This window comes from Sceloporus occidentalis, unplaced genomic scaffold (genome assembly GCF_023333645.1).
Source record: "Sceloporus occidentalis isolate IW3139 unplaced genomic scaffold, rSceOcc1.0.p SCAF_31, whole genome shotgun sequence".
Classification (NCBI taxonomy): Eukaryota; Metazoa; Chordata; class Lepidosauria; order Squamata; family Phrynosomatidae; genus Sceloporus; species Sceloporus occidentalis.
The window spans coordinates 1,722,788-1,738,074 of NW_028317011.1; the positions used below are offsets into that span (position 1 = coordinate 1,722,788).

Here is a 15,287-nt window from a genome sequence, read left to right on the forward strand (position 1 = left end):
GCAGTTTCCACTCTGCTGGGAAGGCTTTCCACACGATTTTGAAGTGTTTCTGTGGGAATTTTTGCCCATTCATCCAGGAGAGGTCAGACACTGATGTTGGATAAGAAGGCCTGGCTCACAATTTCCATTCCAGTTCATCCCAAAGGCGTTCGATGTGATTGAGGTCAGGGCTCTGTGTGGAAGTTCTTTCACACCAAACTCATCCAACCACATCTTTATAGACCTTGCTTTGTGCACATAGGCACAGCCGGAATAGAAAAGGGCCTTCCCCAAACTGTTCCCACAAAGTTGGAAGCACAGCATTGTCAAAAATGTCTTTGTACGCTGAAGCATTAAGATTTCCCTTCACTGAAATGGGCCCAACCCCTGGAAAACAGCTCTGTACGATTATCTCTCCTCCATCGAACTTTACAGTTGGCACAACGCAGCCAGGTAGTGTTCTCCTGGCATTTGCCAAACCTGTACATGTCCATCGTACTGCAACTGCTCAACCTTGGAAACCCATGCCACAAAGAAGTTTTTTCTTCTGAATTGAATGCCAGTAAAAGTTTGGAAAGGCTCAGCGGTGGAATCAGCATAGCGTTGGCATCTTTTATGCTGCCCTGCAGTGTAGCGGATGTATAGACTCCACGAAGGGAACTAATTAGTCAGTACATCCTCCATGGTAAAGGGCAGCTTTTTATCTGGGCTGGTCAGCAATATGTATAAATGATTTGTCCTGGAAACCATGACAAATGTGGTCCCCCTACATGTTCCTCAGCACTTGCTGACCTCGCTGTGACTTTATGTGATGCAATGGGTCTAGTACACGGGAAGGAATATTTGGGTCTAAGCCACCTGGTTAGTGCCTCAGTTTTCATTTTCATCCTGTTCATGAACCTTTCATATATCGGGCTAAAAAAAAACGGCCAGGGAGGTAAGATTTAGTGCATCTCCAAAGAAATATAATTCATGAGACATCGCCCTGTAATCTCTACACATATACTTACTGCAGTTTAAATGAAAATCTGAACACCCTTCCCCCACCCAGGGTCAATGTCTATGCGTTTCACAGCCTAGCGCAGCGGCGGTTTAATTGCACATATTGATCATGCCTGTCCCCCGGCATACGAGCTCTTATGTACAGTACACCGCCTCCCATCCTTCGGACTGCAAACTAACTACTCCCGGAGGGTGAGACCTAAATTTACAGCAGCTTCTCATTCCCCTCGCCAAATAATGAATCCTTGTTAGAGAAAATAATAGAGGCGGGGACTAAATACATGTAGCTAGCCACTAGAAATCTCCAGAAAGAACGACTGCAAAATTAAGCGCGATAAACGTCGAACCAAGACTACATGTCCCGTGATGCTGTGTAGAACTACATTTCCTTCACGTGACCTGCGATCAGCTGACGCGACGGGGCACCAGCGAGCGAAAACATTCGTTGTCAATGTGAAGCATCAACGTGAGCTGTCAAAGAGCTTAAACGCATGATAGCGCGGAATTTATCAATAACCGCTCACGCTGCTCCGTTGGGCCTGGGTAATTTGCTTTATTTATTTACATATCCTCTCACCTTTCTGATTACAAGCATGCACTTGTGTTTTGCTGGTAATAAATTATCTGTATTAAATGTACATTGCTGTTATGTCACACAGCTTCAGGCATTTACAGCTCTTACCTTTGTTTCATCACACTTAAGTGATTTAATTATTAAGTGTTATTAGGTTGTTTTTGTCATTTTGCTGCTATATACAGCTGAAGGATAGCACATCTATCATTTTTTTTTATGTTCCAGTATTTCTGTCCGTAAGTGTTCTGTCTGTTTAAGCTCTGTGTTTGATCTCTGCCCTCTGTTCGCTCTTATGTATGGAGGGTGGAGTTCGAGATAAAGTGAAGAAGTCATACAAATTTACTAAGGACTGGAAGAACATTACATAAATACTCTGGCACATACTGAATACCGGCGTTGGGGGTGAGCCTTTCCTCTAAATGGCAAAATGGATCCTCATCCTTGCTGGACTCTTCATTCACTCTGTGTCTGGGAGTCCCCCGAATATCATCCTGATCTTTGCTGACGACTTGGGCTATGGTGACCTGGGGTGCTATGGACACCCTACCTCTCACACTCCGAATCTTGACATGATGGCAGCTAAAGGATTGAGATTTACTGATTTCTATACCACTGGAGCTGTGTGTTCCCCCTCCAGGTAATGATGTTGATAGCTGGGTGCTGCAGTCTGGTATCTAGAAAAGATGATATGCTCTTTTACAGAACACTGCATATACTACACCACACCATATATATATATATATATATATATATACCGGTATATATACACAGTAGCCAATAGCCAGACATTTAGCCTCTTAGGTTATTCTTACGTTATTCTGCTGTTAGTAACCACAGACAACAATGACTGTTAATGATGTCTGGCTACTGAGTTTGGCATATCGGAATTAGTATTTATTATCTGCAGTTACAAAGGCCTACTTTATTGGCAATGAATCTGCATGTCGAACTGCAGTTTAAGAATATATTAAACATGATTTGACCATGATTTTAGTTAATGAAGAACAGACTGAGCAGGTCTTGGTAAATAGCCCATTTACATATGTAGAATAGTACTTCTGTTAGCATGCTGCAAACTCCAAGCGATTCGGGAGCTGATAGGTGAGCCCTGCTTTGGAGTTTTTGTTCAACAAACACACTGCTCCCACCGACATACACGTTTGGATTCACAATTTAATCTTACGATTCTTTTACTTCCCCATAACCATTGTTTTTCTTGTTCTATAAAATATATTGTCATCCGTTCTGAAACTCTCTCTTTTTGTTAAATTATATTTAAACGCAAACTATGACGTGGCCACCACTTTGGTTGATGCAAATGATTGCCTGAATTATTTAAACCCATGTTTTTACTTGTGGTTTCAAATGTCCTCATAGAGCCAGTATCCTTACTGGACGATATCAGACCCGTTCTGGAGTGTACCCAGGAGTGTTCTACCCTAGTTCACGGGGAGGCCTCCCACTGAGTGAGGTGACAGTGGCTGAGGTCCTAAAATCACAAGGATATGAAACCGCTATGGTGGGGAAGTGGCACCTTGGATATGGTATAAATGGGACCTTTCTCCCCACCCGGCAGGGATTTCAGCACTTCCTTGGAGTCCCTTTCTCACATGACCAGGTAATTACAGAGTGAGAGTCTGGATATGTGTTTGCTCTCTGGAATCTTTTCTTCTCAGGAGGGACACAGAATTCCAAACCAATAATTGCAGTTGCCATGGCACTAAGTTTGGCAAAAGGCTTTGGCCTTGTATTGTTTACAAACACAGTATTTGGTTTATCGAGTTTTGTTAGATTGCATGTTCTTACAAGATAGAATTTTAAGTAAAGCACACAAAGACCATTCTTTTAATACTCTTATTAAAGAGTGTGGCTTGATAAATCTCTTCAACAAGGCTCTCAAAAACCAAGAGATGCTCCTACTGGGAATTGAATTTTAACAACATCAGAGAACACTGTTCAGCCCAGTTATACATTTATTAATCATGGAAGTAAGGAAATACTTTATAAATTTTTCACAGAAAGCCCTTCTATGTTGTATTTACAGACTACGAAATGAACTGCAGAATTGCACATTTATGAAGTATAGCATGTTTCAAGAAAAAACAATGCCTATATAAGATGATCTGGTGGTGGTATACCTTGGAGAAATTACAGGAAACTTTTATTTTGCAAAAAGGCAGGCAATAAATATAATATCGTGCCAGCAGACCCATTGTCAAATATAAGAGATGGTTGTATTCAGAAATGTCCATGTGTGCATCTAGTGTCACATTCTAAGTCTATATTCATGATTGTAAAGTTTTCTGTGTCTCTGATGCTTTCTACAGGGCCCATGTCAAAGCCTCACTTGTTTCCCCCCAAATACGCGCTGCTATGGTACATGTGACTTGGGAGAGGCACTGCTGCCTGTATTTATGAATGAAAAGATTATCCAACAGCCGGTAAATTTCATCGACCTTGTCCCGCTGTACCAGGAATTCAGCAAGTCCTTCATCCGTGAAGCTGCGCAGAACCAGAAGCCTTTCTTCTTATACTTTGCATCCCATGTAAGTGACTTATCCATGTTAATTTTACTTAATAGAACACCAAATGTGTATACACACTGTCTACATGTGAATAACTATACAATATGTATCCTTTCATAGGAATAGCAGCTACAAACATGTGCATACTATGTGGTTAATGTAAAATGTGATGCCAGAGCCGTTTAAATAAACGTCACTGGACCATTTTTTGGAGCTTGCATCACAATTACTTTTTATTTATATTATTATATTATTATTTTGTAATGGCTGTTCATACTCTGTCCCTTATATGACTCACATCTGATATGAGGATCAATGTCCAGGGTTTTATCTTTTCTACAGTGGTCAATAAAATGAATCTTCTTATAGCTCATTTTATTACCCAATATTTACCTTTTGTTCAATATAATATCACCCTTGCTGCACACTATAGTACCTGTGTTACTACATGTTGTTACCAATTTAGCAGTCCAGTTAGCACCAGCCTCTGAATTTAAAGATAGTCCCTCTTTAGCAAGACATTATTGCTCCAAAGCTGGGTCTGTGCTGTTTATGTGATTTGTCAGTGGCATTCATATTGTGGTCTTTCATTGTGTAATTTGAACAAGATGACCATGTTCTACGGTCTATATGTGCAGGGGTTAGCTGGAGGAAATGACATATTTTATCTTATTTTTTTGTAAAAATAAGTCTTCCGACGACAAATGGTCCTTGGTGGCTGGCATTCTTACAAAATGACACACAGCATGATCTTGAATATTTGCTTTTGAACACTCTACTGTTTACTATATGACTGTATTCTCTGTAAGTATGTTCCTTAATAATGCTTTATATTTCTTATTTCCTTCTTTTCTCTATTCACAGCACACACATTACCCACAGTTTGCAAGTGCCAAATACACAGGACACTCCCCAAGAGGACGGTATGGAGATGCTCTGCTAGAATTTGATGGATCAGTGGGAGAGCTGTTGCAAGCTGTGTGGAAGAATGGGATTCAGAATAACACACTCTTCTTCTTCACATCTGACAATGGGTTAGTTGTGAATGCCTGTAAGGGGGGGGCTGTTTTAATAACAATTATTATTGTTGGTGTGTTTAATGAGGCATTCATTTAAAAATAACTCTGGTAATAATAGCTGGTTCAGAAACCATAGCCATTATTGCATGAATATAATTTTTCATTGAGTGCATATAAACAAACATATACATAAATGTATAGAGCTGGTCAATTTCAAACAAAATCAATCCAGCTTGAATGTAAATGAGTGCCTGGCAAAGAAGCCTTTTTTTCAGGCTCACAATTGAACAGATTTTGATTACTTTAGGTATTATTTTTTCGTTGATGGAATTGCTGAAATACAATTTGCTGTTTTTCTGTGTAGAACCGTCTCAACTTGGAAGAGTATTACTTATATTCAAGGGAATGATACCTGTTAGAAAAATGGGTCTGTCATAATGCTGCAAAGTTGGCTCTGTCTAATGGTTGTGTTTTTTTATTTCCAGCCCTGAGACCATGCGCATGGAGAGAGGTGGTAGCTCGGGGCTGCTGAAATGTGGAAAAAGTACAACATACGAGGGAGGCATGAGAGAACCAGCAATTGCTTACTGGCACAGCAAAATAAAACCAGGTATCACAAATATTAAGATGCACATCTAAATAAAATATGCTGGCAACCACAAGAGAAGCCTGAAACAAAGATCCAATATTTTTACTGTCTGTCACCAACACTGCTGACTGTATTTTTCTAGGAGTGACTTCAAAGCTGGCAAGTGTTCTGGACATTCTCCCAACGTTTGCATCTTTGGCAGGGGCTCCTCTTCCTAATAAAACTTTAGATGGGTATGATTTGAGCAAACTCCTCTTGAATGGTGAGGAGGTAAGTTACATTACACAATGCAGGATCATAGCAGTTGCTGTGTTTTTGTTATATCTGGTTATTTTATCTTTTTTTTTTTAATGTTATATCTTGATAAACTGTCTCTCCAGTAGCCACTGATGTACTGGGAAATGAATTTAAAACATATCTTTATAAAAATATGGAGCACATTTGGTCAAGCAGTGTTACTTTTGGGACTTTTATTGGAAATCGGTGGTACGTAGCTGTCTCTCATCCTGTTGTAGATGTCCATGCAGGGACCTAGACTAAAGGTATGTCTAGTTTATAAAAAACATCATAAATTTACAGATTAACCTCTATCCAACTGAAATGAAAACATATGAAATGTTAGGGATCTCTCTGATGTGAAAGAATAGTTGAGGGTGCTGCCCACAGAAGATGCAAGCCGGAAGGTTAAGTAAATTCTGTATTGACTGAGCCTCTGTGAGTTGTACCTATTTGAGTTCCTGAAGCTCAATGTCTGCTAACTTGCGTTTTAATAAGACTGGGGTCTCAGAACGGGATGAGGCCCTTGTAAATAAGCACAGCAGCGAAAAATTTTATTACGTGATATGTGTCTAATAGCTACCCAGGCTATCTACGCCCTAAAAGAATATAGATGTTGTTTTTATTTGAATGACCTGGAGAAAGACATTCAACATGCAAACAGTAGGTAAGCTGACGTTTATATCGACAACTATATCGCCTCCTGTATAGCTGTGGTTAGACTGCACTCAGCATGAGGAAAATGAAAGTAATTGTATTGTACCAAAAAAGTAATACATTTTATTGTTCCAATACAGTAAAAGATGCTGCATCACATAGGCTTTTAGGCGATCAGTAGTCTACTTCCAAAAGTAGACTTCTGAGGTTACAAAAGCTTATTTAACTCCTCATTTTTTTATGTTGGCCCAATAAAAGTTATCACGTTGACGTATGACTTTAAGGTTATGCTTATTCGAGAGACCAACAAATAGACCATGATGTATGTACCCTGCATTTGTATATATGATACATGTATGGTGACAAAGTAATGTCCTACTGGACAACAAAATTGGTCTGTTATGAAAACAAATTAGAAGTCTATGCTTGTTGTTAAAGTGACATGCATCGATCTTTTTTCTTTCTCTCTCTTTCTCTATCCTAACTTTACAATTTTAGCTCATATAGATAAGTAGCTTATATTTCACTGAATTCTTCCCTCAGGCAGAATCAACTCCTTCCAATAGGTATTAGGCCAGCACCATATCCAGCCATGTGTCAACATCCACATTTCTTTTAGCATCTGTAGAGGGTTTTTTAATGATTGTTGTTGCAGTGCTCAGAATTGTAGAGTAAACCTGTAGGTATACTAAGTAATAATGCTTTAAATCCCTGTGCGTTGTCTGGTTATCCTGTCATATACAGGTTTACAAGGTTGTAGTTGGTGACCTAGATATATTCCCTGCCAACTGGTACAATGAATGGAGAAAAGAAATCAAAACATCCAGAGACTGTCTATTGGTTTAGTAATTCTGCCACCGTTTGTAACTTTCAAAAATATCCACCAACCAAGTTTAGATTTTTTTGCAATGAGCTTACATTCTCTGTGTCCGGCACATGTATAAGATGTTTGTGTACATAAAATTAAGTGTTTTTAAGAATTTTTCTAAAGCACAGAAAGCAAAGTTTATATGGTGAATTATCTGGGACGTTCTTATGCCCCTACATTTTGTCCCCTTGTTTCAGCCCTCTTTTTATGGACTGTGGAATGACGTACTTCTGTACAAGGACAGATAAATTAATCTTCGTCTGTAATCATTTTCTGATTCCATGTTTGCTAATCGGATTGCCCTTTAGCTTTTCTTGCTGCATGCATTTTGTCTATCAGTAAAAGATTATTACACGGCTGTGGCATTCTATACATGTTCTAGTTCATGTTTAACCCCTTGATGACAATTGCCGGTCTGGGCACGTCACGGAAAAACATGTCGTTAACGACAAATGACGTGCCAGGGCCGTCATTTGTTAAAACGGGCGAAAAAAATCGATCCGTGATCGATTTTTTTTTTTTTTTTTTTTTTTTTTTTTTTTTTTTTTTTTTTCACCCAAACAGCGTTGCTGTAATGCCTCGACCTCGAGGCATTCAGCAATGCCACGATCGGCACCAGGGGCCATGTCTGGCCCCTTCCCGGGGCGTCAACATCCGCCATACAATGTATGGCGGCGGACGCCCGTTTTAAAAGCGTTTAGGAGGCGATCAACGATCACCTCCTAAACTTAAATGGTGTCGCTGGAATGCCTCGATCAGGAGGCATCCAGCGTCACCAAACACTTACCTTAGGATGGACTGTGACCGCTCCGGAGAGGAGAAAAAAACAATGAAGATGCAAAAGTTCGCTAGAAGGTCTCCAGACCCTCTAGAGAACTCTAGAGCTTTCTAATCACAGTGTGATTAGTAAAAATAAATTAAAAATAAAATTAATAATAATTAGAAAAAAAATAGTAAAAAAAACAGTAAAATGTAAAAATAATTTCCCTCTGATGTCACTATCAGGGGAACCTTCAAGTTGAAAAAAAATGTTAAAAATGTTTTAAAAAAGGCAAAAAAAATTAAAATATATATATAAAAAATATATTTTTGTGAGCAAGTCCTAAAATTAGCACATTAGCTTAAAACAATTCTCGCATGGAAAGAGTTAAAATACTGGCATATTAAATGCCCATGGGGTGTCTACTTTTAAAAAATGTATGATTTGATGGGGTAAATTGAATTGGCCGGATTCAACAATGTCCCAATTAACACGGGGGGGAAAGATGGCCACACATCTAATTTCCAATTAGAAAAATGCACACGTACCAAATGTGGCCTTTTAGTTCCCCCAAAAAATGAAAAACCCATGCGTGGGGTATCACTGTACTCAGGAGATGTTGCTGAACACATATTGGGGTGTCGTGTGACAGCGGCATATACCAGGAGCTGTAAATTCATACATAACATAGGTGTGTGGGGGAAAAATACACACAAAAGAATACTACTGCAAACTGTGAAAAAATTCTGGTGGTAAAATGTGTGCATGCAAAGAGTTAAAATACCAGCATTTAAAATACCCAGGGGTGTCTAGTTTTCAAAAAAATATGGTTTTGTTGGGCACACTGAAGTGGCCCGGCTCAAAGATGTACCAAATAGGGCATGGGCAGTGGATCCCCAAATGCCAAAGTTCAACATTGAAAATGTGCATGCCCCAAATGTGGCCCTTTTGCCCCCAAACAGCCCGGCAAAATCATTCATGTGAGGTATTGCTGTACTCAGGAGATGTTGCTAAACACATATTGGGGTGTCTTATGATAGTGACATATACCAGAACCTGTTTATTCATACCTAAAGTCAAATGTGTGTGAAAAAACAAATGCAAAAAAAATTATTACCATAAAGTTTGACAAAGGCTGATGGTAGAATTAGTGCTTGGAAAGGGTTAAAATACTAGCATTTGGAATAACCTGGGCTGTCTAGTTTTCAAAAATATATGATTTGATGGGGTAAATTGCATTGGCCGGCTTCAAAGATACCCGAAATGGCACATGGGGGGAAGAATTACCAGATTTGGAAAAATGGCTTTGAAATAGCAAAACGCTACCTGTACTTATTGCCCCATAATGTGTAGAAAAAAGCAAAAAAACATAAAAACATTGGGTATTTCTAAACTCAGGACAAATAGTAGAATCTATTTAGCAGGTTTTTTCATTACCTTTTATAGATGAGTAAAAGATTTTTCAACTAAGTTAGAAACAGTCATTTTTTTCAAAATTTTTCACCATATTTTATACTTTTTTTAATAGTAAATAATATGATACAATCAAAACAATGTCATCTAAAGAAAGCCCTTCTTGTCCTGAAAAAAAACAATATCTAATGTGTGTGGGTTCAGTAAACGGGAAAGAAGAAAATTACAACTAAACACGAGCAGCGCAGAAATGTTAAAACGGCCATTGTCACGAAGGGTACAAAAAGTAAAATCAGCCTTTGTCCCGAAGGGGTTAAGCATATTCAAAGAGAAAATATCACATGAAACAAAACAGCAGTGTGCTGTAGCCTAGGTTGAATAAGCCTTGGTAACCTCCTGTTCACAAAATGGCGGACAAATCACCAGGATATGACAACATTTCCTGGTTCTCTGCTTTTTAAGGGTGGTTGGTGCTGAGGTAAGTCTGGTGATACACTGTCCTGGGTCAGGCCAAAGGTAGTGCTTGGCCCAAAATACATTACAGAATGGTCTATATGCATTTGTCAAGATTGTTACACTACGTTTAAGTTAGATTATAATAAATTTGTGCTATGAGTAGCCCAGTGATAGCTGTCCAACTGTTGCCAAACTAAAAATAAGCACCTTTTCTCATAAATTATATAGAGCCTGTTTCTTTAACCAGTCCTACTTTAGCTTGAGGTCAGTTGACAAAAACTCCTATTCTTACTGTCTGTGGGTCCACATTTGGACAGTCTGCTGCTCCAAACAGCCTCGCCTTGAATACATTAAATCTAAGTACTTTTAATGTGCATTTTGACTTTGCACAGGAACGCGCTCTCTGTAATTGCCATCTGCTTTGGGTCCCAATCTGTAGCAAACAAAGCACAAGGAGTCTTATTAGACCCAATGGAAATATATGCAGAAGTGAGCTCTGAAGCTGGATTCACGTGTTTGTGCACTGCTTATCAAGAGGTGTGTTTGTGTGTGGCAAAATGCATTTCCCACATATCAAAGAAACGAAGGGCCCAGGAAACATCCCATATGCAGAGAGAATATTCTAATGAATCCATCTATGCATTTGGAATTAAATATGAAATAAAATGTATGTAAGAGCTGGAATTAACCTGGTACCTGTGTGACTGAGTCTGCTGAAAATTTTTGTCAACTGCTTGAATGTATCCAGTTTACTGTCAAAGTACAAATGTCCTCTTATTTTGAACGCTACTGCATTTATCACATAGTGTTTTGAGGAACAAGTTAACTTGTTTACTGCAGGTTGTGAGGTTATGTCGTGCTTTGAGAACAACACATTGTACAGAAGAATAACCCAGAGGATGAACAATTATTTAATGACCCAATACTCCATATCTCCCATAACACTGACCGCTGTAAAATGAAAACATTTGTCAGTGTTTTCATGGACGAGTTACCTTAATGCTTTCAAGTCCCTTATGATGTGTTATATGGGTCTGTACAACATCTCCTTTATCCAAATAACCGGTTCCCACAGGCAGCATTACTCACCGCTTGTCTTTCTGTGGCTCTGTTCTCTCATACAAGGGCATTCTTGAAGTGCTAGTGTCCCTTAAGTTCTGTGTTTTAATGTGTGTAGTAGTCATTTTTGTTTCCTTTGCTTGTATTATGTTCTTTTTTTCTACACTCCTGTTAACCGATTGTATGATTGCCGTTACACATCTGCACCGTAGACACCAAAGTATTTAATAGCAGCATTGCTTGTAAGGAACAGGTGTTCAACTGGAGCCATGCTCTTTATATAAAGAGAAAATCTATTTGCCACATTTAGAAAAAATGGCTCTGACTAAAACTGTTCTTGACTGTTGAATCCTTTACTGATTGCATGTTTGTTACAGTGCTTACCTTTATAGATAGTCTTTTTGTTAGGAACATGTAATTGCCAAATAACACAAAAGCAGCTGTAAAGGTCTCAATATTCTGATTCCCCTCTCTCTTTTTTTTTCTTATTCCCACTTTCTTTCTTAAGTAGGACTTATGTTTTTGCTTGTTGACCATTACCTCTAAAGAAGCCTTACGGTGATATGCATCAGGTCTTCCTTGCATTGTGTTATTAATAAGCAAGCATTGTATTTTGCTTTTTTATGTCATTGGAATATGTTTATATATACTATTTATATTACATTTTATTTCAGTATTATTGTACATACCAGTTGTCTTTAGTCCTATTCGCGTTATCACCATCATTTATATTGCTTACTTATTGTTTTCAACTATATAAGTATACTCAGTTTATTTTTTACATTTTCAAATGGTATAGGTTTATTTTGCTATTTTAATGAGTGGCTGATTTTCATTTGTTGGTTAAATAGAACTGCTGTGCGTAACATCTTAATGAAGTGTTTCAATAATTTAGAATGCAACTTTAACATGAAACACAATTATGCGCATGTTTAATGAAAATATATTTTTTTGGCAAGTCTTGACATCTGTGGACAAGGGCAGTTATAGTTTATGAGTTCCTATGTTGCATTTTGTAAGATTTATGTTACACGTGAATAAAAAGGCACTAATTCTAAGCTGTCGGTGTCATGTAAAACAAAATGTTAATGCATCCATTTGGCCCATCTAGTTATTTTCCTCTAAAATGTTGTATACCTTCCTTGATTATTTTCTATTGTTCATGTAATTTTGCATATGCTATGCATGTTCAAATTCTTTCGCTGTATTGTCAACCACTTCTGGTGGAAGGATATTCCACTTATCTACCTTCCCCTTTTAAAACAACTACTGGTGTCATCTAAGACTGACCACCAGACCATGACCTCTTGTCTTACTATTCCACCTCCTCTGAAATGTAAGCAGCAGCCAGTCTGTTTTACCTTTGATAAATGGACATTGATTACCTGTTTGTTTTGTACTGTTTTATGTATGCATTCATCAGTTGAATATAGGGAGAACAATATCTATTAAATGTGCAGTGAAGCTTAAACATAAGTGGGTATATAAAAGCAAGGCCCTGTCAGTTTATGTCACCTGTGAATTATCTTTGTTGTGTTTGGCTTAAAACGACAGAATATTCGCAAGAGTTCAGATGTGCAAATTTTTCTTTTCTTTGCCTGAAGAATGTTCAGTGTGTCTTTTTGTATTAGAGTATGAACTCTTTAATTTCATAAAATGGTACTCTTTACCATTACTTTTTATGATGTAAAAGATTGTAAGCTTGCGAGCAGGGCTCTTTCCACCTAATGTATCGGTTTGTCTTAGTCTGCCAATTCTCCTCTTGTCATACCCCTTGAACATATGTATTGTATTAAGCGCTGCGTAAATTGTTGGCGCTATATAAATAAAAAATAATTAATAATAATTATTTTATTCTCTGGGGGGAAAAAAGTGAAATTCTCCTTGATTGTACCGCTTTACTACCTGTGACACTGCTGCCCTCTGCTGTTGACTTCCACCTTTTTATCATAATACATGTTCTAGTCAACAGAAGACTGTAACCTGAACTCTCTACACATGGTTTTCAGTATCCTTTACCATGCCAACATCTCTTATCCATTTCTTGCCGGCACCTTCACAGTCATATACCTGTGTCAGGCTTTTTGCGTCTACAATTGGCCGTTCAAATTCTAGACATTACACAGAATCTTAGGAAATGTTGGCATTAAAATCCAAATATAAGAACATTACAACATTAAGAAACTTAATTTCTTAACCCCTTAAGGACAATGTGCGGTCCCTAAACCCATTGAAAACAATGCATTTTGAGCCCGTACATGTACGTGCTTTGTCATTAAGGGGTTAAAGTACATTCAAGAAGAAGGCAAACTTAGTAGAACTACAACATGTTGTGATTAAAGGCATTTTTTCAACGGTTTTAAGGCAATAATATAGTCTTGTTTCTGTTGCCAACAGAGTCCACGGAATACATTTCATTACTATCCCCCTTCCATTGACCCCGCAAAAGGCATTTTTGCTTTAAGGTTTGGGAAATATAAAGCACACTTTTATACACAAGGTGAGTATGTTTAGCTGTAGATTGTTTTGTGTGGAAGTTATTGCTCCTTTATGGTATTTTGCGTGTTTAACTTTTGGCATGTGGTATTTAGGATAGTCGCGTACTTGTAAGAATTCTCAGATCTCTTATGAATGATCATTCATTTTACCATTCTCTGTAACACTCTCAAAGGTGCATTCCACAGTGAGACAACTCCAGATGCAGACTGTCACATCACAGCAGGCCTAACTGCTCATGACCCACCATTGCTGTTTGACCTGGATACAGATCCTGCTGAGAATTACAATTTACTAAAGGGGGGAAGAGTCCCCAAGGATCTAGAGCCTGTGCTCAAGATGATTCTAGAGGAGCGTGATCGATTCCAGAATAGCATGGAGTATGGAGAGAGTCAGACTAACTTGGGAAAAGACCCTTCTCTGAGACCTTGTTGTAATCCAGAGTGTACCCCCAAACCTAACTGCTGCCGATGTCAGGAGGGGAGATCTCAGAAGTAGTACAAAGATAACCAACAACACGCTTCTGCTTTTCTCAACATGATTTTCAGCAGTGGGAAACATGCTATGTAACAGCCAACACCTCCTGATGACCTATCACTTCATGCAAGAAGTTCCCATTGCTATCCCTTTAGGTAGTAACAACCGATTAACAAATTAACTGAATAATTGAGCACTTTTTTTTTTTCTACAAGAATATTCTTGAATTTATACGTATTGCTGAACCAAAAACTATTAATAAACACAATGAAGTGATAAATGAAATCATGGAAATAATGTTTTTTTTATATGGGCTTTCATATTGGTTCTGAGAGTATATCAGAACAATGTCTCACCCAAAGCTGAAAGGCTTTACTTTGCCTGATGGACAAAATAAATATTGCATGAACATATTTCAACATGCATTTCTATATGTTAAAAAACAAAATTGTCTTAATTTAACATGTTAACCCCTTCATGATGAAGAACGTACTAATGTGTCCCAAAATGTCCAGTAGTTGAGCCAGAGGATGTACAGTGTAATCATAGACTGGGAGATCACTGCCAGGAGGCTGTCACAGCAACCTGCAAGAGTATGGGAAGAGAGAGAAAAACAAAACAAAGAAAAGTGCTGAGTGCTCTATAGAGTTTGGAGATCACCTATGTTGGGTCACTAGTTTGGTAAAGAGAGCACTGCTCTCCTTTCTAGAGAAGGACAATGCAAATAAAAATGTAAAATATTTATGTAAACAAAAAGAAAAAACAATGTTTTACAAGTTTGTAAAAAATAAAAAGTGTAAACAAAATAAACACTAAAATAACCATCCATACCAACCTACACCCCCCTACAAAAATACTGCCCCTCAGAGCATTTAACAGTGAACAGATTAACTTCTCACCTAAAACTTAAGTTCCTCTTCAGGGATGTGGGGGATGACATATTAGACTGTTTAAACACTGAGTCACACTATGACATTTTCTCTTTTTATGTTTCCTAGAGGAAATAATTGAAGCACTTTCCTTCTCTCTTGTCTCTGTCGGATACAGTGATACCTCTGATCTCAAGGTTTTGTTTGGTGAATTCAGCTCCCCAGCCAATACCTCAGCAATGTCTGACCCATAAACACAAGAGAGTAA

General features: G+C 38.2%; 1 protein-coding gene across 1 annotated transcript; it reads left to right on the forward strand.

Annotated features, from left to right (window-relative positions):
• The first annotated feature begins 1,974 nt into the window (after positions 1–1,974).
• On the forward strand, positions 1,975–14,171 carry LOC149298692 (arylsulfatase A-like). Its single transcript, XM_089487051.1, has 8 exons — positions 1,975–2,192; positions 2,933–3,173; positions 3,883–4,101; positions 4,945–5,114; positions 5,585–5,709; positions 5,831–5,958; positions 13,575–13,677; positions 13,849–14,171. The coding sequence occupies exons 1-8, from the start codon at positions 1,975–1,977 to the stop codon at positions 14,169–14,171; spliced, it is 1,527 nt and encodes a 508-aa protein (XP_089343177.1).
• The last annotated feature ends 1,116 nt before the right edge of the window (positions 14,172–15,287 follow it).